Source organism: Oncorhynchus tshawytscha, linkage group LG05, assembly GCF_018296145.1.
Source record: "Oncorhynchus tshawytscha isolate Ot180627B linkage group LG05, Otsh_v2.0, whole genome shotgun sequence".
Taxonomy (NCBI): domain Eukaryota; kingdom Metazoa; phylum Chordata; class Actinopteri; order Salmoniformes; family Salmonidae; genus Oncorhynchus; species Oncorhynchus tshawytscha.
Genome location: NC_056433.1, coordinates 57,442,306 through 57,450,258, shown reverse-complemented (window position 1 = coordinate 57,450,258; position 7,953 = coordinate 57,442,306). Strand labels below are relative to the sequence as shown.

Sequence of the window (7,953 nt, the reverse complement as noted above, 5' to 3'; positions counted from 1 at the left end):
TGAAGGACCACTGTGCTGGCTAGACTACCGTGGCGTCAGACCCATGTCCCTATGTGTCCCAGTCAGACCCAGGCTGGAGGGTAAACTGGACTGGAGAGGTGAGTGTGGAGCAGTGCAAATCTTCACAGAACATGTCATGAGACTCCAGCGTCTGCTGCTACTGTACAGTTAGAACCAGAGGGGAACTTTACATGGGATTCTTTCTCTATTTCCATTAATTGTGTGTGTTTAAAACATCCAAATGTAGTTTTTTGAAAAGCCTAATAAGTCGACATACAATAAGCTTGAGCAATTCGCCAGCGCTACCAAACATGAGCACTTTGGCGCCCTCAGTACTACAGCAGTAATTGGAGTCCATGCTGAAATCTAGGAGGCGAATGTGATGACTTGATTATGGGCCTTGTGCTCCAACTAGCCCACTGACTGTACTGGGTGTATGGTTAGCACGTCAGTTGGCCTTGTCCTCCTTCGATACATGACAGAGCCCAGGGACATAGCCCACACCGTGGGAGTTCTTTGATCAGGAGCAGACGCTTGCCTCACCACATGTCCTGTTTAACAAATATAAATTAGCTTGCTGAATGACGGCAGCATTTTGTTGAGCTTGAGGATCGTATGGATTTGATGGAATGCCTTTGCTACAGCACGCCACTTCAACCTGGGACTGTGGACTGGGACACATAAACCGTCATCGCCAAGATCTTAAGCAGGGCATGCAATCAGCGTTTCCCAACTCCAGTCCTTGAGTACTCCCAACAGTACACATTTTTGTTGTAGTCCCTGACTAACCTGATTCAACTCATTGAGGGCTTGATGATTAGTTGATAAGTTGAATCAGGGGTGCTTGTCCGGGATGCAACAAATAGATGTATTGTTGGAGGTGCTGGAGTTAGGAAACACTGATGTAAACAAGACCTCTTGTTCTGCCATTTTACTTGAATTCTCAATAGCTACCAGCATTGCAATATCCATTGCAGAAACAATACTGTACACTGCATAACAAACTTTCACATGGCCTTTCTGACCCTGCTGAAAAAAATACACAATATCCTCTTATTCAATATACTCCCATTACACTACGCAGTAAGAAATGAACAATTATAATCTACCCTCTAATAAAAAAACTAATGTCTTGGCATCTTTCAGTAATTTGAACAGCTATTAACAGATTTTCTGTTGTTTTTATTCTCTATACCATGATTCTGACTAGGTCAGTCTATACTTCTGAAGGGCTAATATTCAAAACAACATAAGGTGGATTTGTAGATTCCACACAATGGACCTAAATGTGGAGAACCTAAAAATGTAACTACACACTAAACATGAAAATAATAATCTACACATGGTACATAAAGCTTAACATTCTATTGTAGCCAGTGTTATGAAACCTTCAATTGTTTTTTTGTGTTGTTTTTTACATTTTATTTGAATTTTTACAGATTTTTGATCAGTTAATTTCAATAACATCCAGGTATTGTGCATATTCCCAGTGAAATAATTTGACCCCTTAACCCGATGGAAAATGCAGTGCGATGCAAAAACTCTAAATCACAAGGTATAAAATTGAGGAGGGGAATTTATCATGTCATTATTGCATCTCACTGCACTAGTTTATTGTGTTACACATTTCTACTCTTCTCCGACAATTCCATCTAGTAGTGCTAAAATACCCCATCCTTTTTTCTCTCTCTCTCGTTTTCAGTCTTCTGAAGTGAAATCCACATCTAGTGTTGTTGAACACTCCTTTCCCCAATACACCTAATACACTCTCTCTCTCTTTGCTATCGGCCGATTTATGTATGTGCAATCTGAGAACCAGATCTAGCCACACACTCACACGATCTCAATCCCTTTCTCTCTCATACACCCATGAAAAACACAAACAAAAACAAAGATGTGAAGCACTGTGCCCTGCTCATTACTGACACAACATAATAAGACAGTTAGCATTCCATGTAAAGAATTTGTCTCGGAAGCTTCAGCTTTATCCTTAAACAATTCCAAATGAGTAATTTCCCTTGTTTTAGCATATGGATAGAGATTCATATTTATTTTTTTAGTTGTTCCTGTTTGAAAAGCTATTAAAGTGCTTGGATTTGCCTATCTGCGTATAGGAGACTCGCAGGTTGTAATGTAACAAAATAGTGGGACAAAATGTACCCCATATTCAGTTCTGGTCATTTGGTGCCAAAAATTGTCTACAGAGGCAGAAGTTGAATGGTGCTGGGGGAAATGTAAGCCCATCTCAGTGCTTTACAGCTCTGTTCCGTGCTAGGAGCCTGATCACCTACAACACATCCCTCACAGCTCTCTACCCTGACCTCCATCTTGAATTGGAGTACTTGGACATTTTCTCTAATTCTTGCAGCACATTCTTTCTCATTGAAGAAGAGCTTTAAAAAGGGGCAAAATACAACTTAAGCAATCGCTGAGCAGAGGAAACAAGAATAGCATATTTCACATATTACACCAAGCTGGAAGACATAATGAAAGGGAAAGCAACAAGAGTCAATAAAAACGAAGAAATTAACACGATTAAATTGTAGCAAGGTTTCCATGTGATGGAATGACAAATACTACTGTATAATAACCACAGAAAGGGAAAATGGTGAAAATACCCCCATCTCGATAAACGCAAACTGTCACTACTTTAATCTACTACTGTATTCATCTAAACTGGATAATGACAAGCAGTCAAACATGCAGCAATGTTTTTTGTCATTTTTGCAGCGTTACCGGTTACACCAAAAAGAGAAATGAATTTACATCATTTGTATCATGTATTATTGTTCTTAACTAAAGGCAAGGCACATAATGTGTTATATAAAATATCGTGCAAAATAGAAGTTAAAAATAGGGAATACAAATCCAAACAATTAGGTAAAAAGGTAAGAACCCATCAGTATTATTTGCTCTCTGTTCCAAAGATTAGAGGGAAGAGCTATGGGGGGCAGGAGGGCAGGGGGGTCAGCTTCAGAAGGGTAGTAAGAGTTTCTGCCATGCACCCATGTCAGCATTATGGTGGTCGATAGAGCTGGTATCTCATGATTTTCTTTTGAAAGCACCATGCATGAATATATATCAGTATCATTTCATATGAGCACCTTTTAAAACAAGTCATTGTAGGTATTCTGTTTTTAAATAACAGATGTGAATTGGAACACTCACCGCAAATTTGATGTTTTCTATTGCAAAGCCGCATTTAAAGGTTAGCTTTTCGTAACCAGCGTGTATGGATATTATTCCCTAGAAGTGTATCTGTCTTAATGAGCAATATCTGCATCTGTGTTCTCTCTCTCTCTCTCTCTCCACTGAACAAAAATATAAATGCAACATGCAACAATTTCAAATATTTTACTGAGTTACAGTTCATATGAGGAAATCAGTCAATTGAAATCAATTCATTAGGCCCTAATCTATGGATTTCGGGAATACAGATTTGCATCTGTTGCTCACAGATACCTTAAAATAAATGATCCTCAGAAACTTGTCACAGTATTTCTGTGCATTCAAATTGCCATTGTTAAAAATGCAATTGTGTTCGTTGTCCGTAGCTTATGCCTGTCCATACCATAACCCCACTGCCACCAAGGGGCACTCAATTCACAACGTTGACATCAGTAAACCACTTGCCCACATGATGCCATAAACGTGGTCTGCGGTCAAGGCCGGTTGGACGTACTGCCAAATTCTCTAAAACAATGTTGGAGGCGGCTTATGGTAGAGAAATGAACATTCAATTCTCTGGCAACAGCTGTGGTGGACATTCCTGCAGTCAGCATGCCAATTGCACACTCCCTCAGCTTCAGACATCTGTGGCATTGTGTTGTGTGATAAAACTGCACATTTTAGAGTGGCCTTTTATTGTCCCCAAGCACAAGGTGCACCTGTGTAATGATCATGCTGTTTAATCAGCTTCTTGATATGCCACACCTGTCAGGTGGATGGATTATCTTGGCAAATGAGAAATGCTCACTAGCAGGAATGTAAACATTTCTGCACAAAATTTGAGAAATAAGCTTTTTGTGCATATGGAACATTTCTGGGACCTTTTATTTCAGCTCATAAACATGGGACCAACACTTTACATGTTGCGTTTACATTTATGTTCAGTGTGTGTGTATATAGCTTTGATATGTTGGTTTAATTATGTCATTGCTGATAGCAGAGTTTTATACTTGTCTTAGCTTGTCCCCAGCAGACAACCAATGAGAAGCCTGTGCTCAGAAAAACACATGGAAGGTGCATTTGGCTGGAGACAGGTTAGGGCTGTGAGCTCTCCATAACTTCTCCCCCCCTGTGCATCACACCTCTCTCTCACACCACATCTGTTGCCTGTCTAGAGCTCATTAATGTTTGCAGTACTTCAAATAATCCAAAACAATAATACAAAGAAATGTATAAAGAACTCTTGCTATGTCTTAGGCACTTTTCATGGCTGTATATATGGTTTGGGCTTGGGGAGTCTTAAGTCCTGATGTTTTCAATTTATAAATATGTATCTGCATCCATCCCAACACATGCTGCAACAAAGTCTGTTGTCACAAACATTGCATTAGCAAATGAGACAAGGACAAAACCTGTAAAGAAAGTTCTGACCAAATAGACTGGTGATGGACACTGCTGGTCAGTCAGTTGCCCGTCATCAATGAGCCAGAATCATGCCATGTGCACACATGGATACATGCAGTGCCGTTGGCCTAGCAACCATTAGGTCTGGGGTCAGTGGTGGCACTATCAATGGTTACCTTTACAGACACACTTCTAATGATCAAATCATTCACATTCTTCTCGACTCATCCAAAGTATGTGATCTGCTTTAAAAAAAGATTCATAAATTGCTTTTTGTTTTCGATTATATAAAGACAGCATGAGTAAGATAATAAAAGTGTGACTTAGATACACAGAATGTAGAGAGAGATCCAAAAGGGTGCGATTACCTAAACCGGTCAGGATTCCCTGTACCTCAACATACACAAGGAAACGTCCTCTAGATGAGTATAGAATATCTGAAACACAACAGGGCTGGATTGTTCTGATCCGAATCGATAGCTCAAGAAAGCCAACACTCATAACTCTTGTACCCTGCTACCAAAGCAACACAACATAGTAGTTTCTACAACATAATCCTAAAACCCACCTCTGACTTGCAACATTTCATATGATTAGGCCAAGGGATAGCTGCTAAAAAAGGAAACATTTACATTATAGTAGTGCAATGCCTGTAATGTCCAATGCAATTTAAACTAAATACACACAAAAAGAATGATTCTCCCCTCTACACCCAATACTGTCTCAATAGTGACATTACTATTTTTGTACTCCCTTTGTCACTATGCAGAATAAACCCCTGTTATCTACATTAATACAAACTTTATGCAATATTAACTCAAGAGTGGGGCAAGGATAGGAAGAGGAGGTTTCACTATGTTTGAATCGTATGCAAACACAAACAAATGTCTAAACAAACAGACAACAGTTGACAGGCACAAGAGGGCGTATCAGTTATTGTGAAAACTAACACACCTGTTACAGTACCTGTCTTTTTATGATGCTCTCTACTGCTCTAAAGACAGATCCTTTTGATTGTGTATGCATATCACTGCCTCATAGAAGACACGTTTAAACACGACAAATGGGCTGTGTTAAATGAAATCTTAAAAATAGCCCACTCTTTAAACAAAGTAACTGACACAGATACAGGATTGTCAATCAAACTGGATGAAAAGTAGACTCTTCATGGGTAAAGGGAGGTTATTGACCATGTGTGACCAGCCTCCCCTAACTACTTTCAAAGAGTTGTTTTTTTACCGTCTCCGAAGAAGTGTGGAAAAGTATAATGACTCTGGATCCGGATTCTTCTCTTTGTTGTTGATTAAGAAAATAAAGGATGCTTATTTTGCATATATGAGGAAGCAGCACCTGTAGCAGAGGGGGTGTTAAAGAGGAGGGGTACTATCCTGGAGACAGGGTCATGTCTCTGCCCCACCGTTCATTTTGGCTGCACAAACCTTTTCTCTTTCTTTCCTTGGCGTTGCTCTCTCTGCCTCTGTCTTGCATTCCAAAAAGGTGTGTTGAAGCATCTTTTATGTTGATATACATAAATATATATGCACACATATATTTATATATATATACACTTTCCCTCTTGCATCTCATTTGCAATTTTCTTAATTCCACAAAAAGTGTTGAATCTCAAATCCATGTGTCCCCGCCCCTTTCGATGATCCTCGTTTAGTTCCCCAGGTACCAGGACTGAAAGAAAGAAAGAAAAATATGTCACTTTACAGATTAATTGCAGAAGTGGTTATATGATAGTCAAAGAAAGATAATGTTCTCTCCATTTTCATATTTGACTACAATGCTGATAAACAGTAGATTTTTATGTCTACATCAAGTGCACATGCACCACACCCACCAACCACCACTTACGCTGCTGCCATACCGTTTACTAATATTCTTATCATCTCTCCTGCTACCAGTCACTTTATCCTAATCCCTGACTACATGTACATATCTAGCTCAATACTCCAGTATCCCTATATCTAGCTCAATACTCCCGTCACGGACCAGGATGTCTTGCTCCCAGGCAGAATAAATCACTTTTTTGCCCGCTTTGAGGACAATACAGTGCCACTGACACGGCCTGCAACCAAAACATGCGGCCTCTCCTTCACTGCAGCCGAGGTGAGTAAAACATTTAAATATGTTAACCCTCGCAAGGCTGCAGGCCCAGACGGCATCCCCAGCCGCGCCCTCAGAGCATGCGCAGACCAGCTGGCTGGTGTGTTTACGGACATATTCAATCAATCCCTATCCCAGTCTGCTGTTCCCACATGCTTCAAGAAGGCCACCATTGTTCCTGTTCCCAAGAAAGCTAAGGTAACTGAGCTAAACGACTACTGCCCCGTAGCACTCACTTCCGTCATCATGAAGTGCTTTGAGAGACTAGTCAAGGACCATATCACCTCCACCCTACCTGACACCCTAGACCCACTCCAATTTGCTTACCGCCCAAATATGTCCACAGACGATGCAATCTCAACCACACTGCACACTGCCCTATCCCATCTGGACAAGAGGAATACCCATGTAAGAATGCCGTTTATCGACTACAGCTCGGCATTTAACACCATAGTACCCTCCAAGCTCGTCATCAAGCTCGAGACCCTGGGTCTCGACCCCGCCCTGTGCAACTGGGTACTGGACTTCCTGACGGGCCACCCTCAACACTGGGGCCCCACAAGGGTGCGTTCTGAGCCCTCTCCTGTACTCCCTGTTCACCCACGACTGCGTGGCCACGCACGCCTCCAACTCAATCATCAAGTTTGCGGACGACACAACAGTGGTAGGCTTGATTACCAACAACGACGAGACGGCCTACAGGGAGGAGGTGAGGGCCCTCGGAGTGTGGTGTCAGGAAAATAACCTCACACTCAACGTCAACAATACTAAGGAGATGATTGTGGACTTCAGGGAACAGCAGAGGGAACACCCCCCTATCCACATCGATGGAACAGTAGTGGAGAGGGTAGCAAGTTTTAAGTTCCTCGGCAAACACATCACAGACAAACTGAATTGGTCCACCCACACAGACATCGTGAAGAAGGCCCAGCAGCGCCTCTTCAACCTCAGGAGGCTGAAGAAATTCGGCTTGTCACCAAAAGCACTCACAAACTTCTACAGATGCACAATCGAGAGCATCCTGGCGGTCTGTATCACCGCCTGGTATGGCAACTGCTCGGCCCACAACCGTAAGGCTCTCCAGAGGGTAGTGAGGTCTGCACAACGCATCACCGGGGGCAAACTACCTGCCCTCCAGGACACCTACACCACCCGATGTTACAGGAAGGCCATAAAGATCATCAAGGACAACAACCACCCGAGCCACTGCCTGTTCACCCCGCTATCATCCAGAAGGCGAGGTCAGTACAGGTGCATCAAAGCTGGGAC

General features: G+C 41.9%; 1 protein-coding gene across 6 annotated transcripts in view; it reads right to left on the bottom strand.

Annotated features, from left to right (window-relative positions):
* Positions 1-4,121: 4,121 nt before the first annotated feature.
* Positions 4,122-7,953, bottom strand: part of nfic (nuclear factor I/C) — a 125,887-nt gene continuing 122,055 nt past the window's right edge. For all 6 annotated transcript variants that reach the window (XM_042322138.1, XM_042322140.1, XM_042322136.1 and 3 more), the window contains one exon: positions 4,122-6,255. In XM_042322138.1, coding sequence (XP_042178072.1) covers positions 6,235-6,255 — 21 coding nt within the window. In that variant the 3' untranslated portion in view covers positions 4,122-6,234. The remainder of the gene's footprint in view (positions 6,256-7,953) is intronic.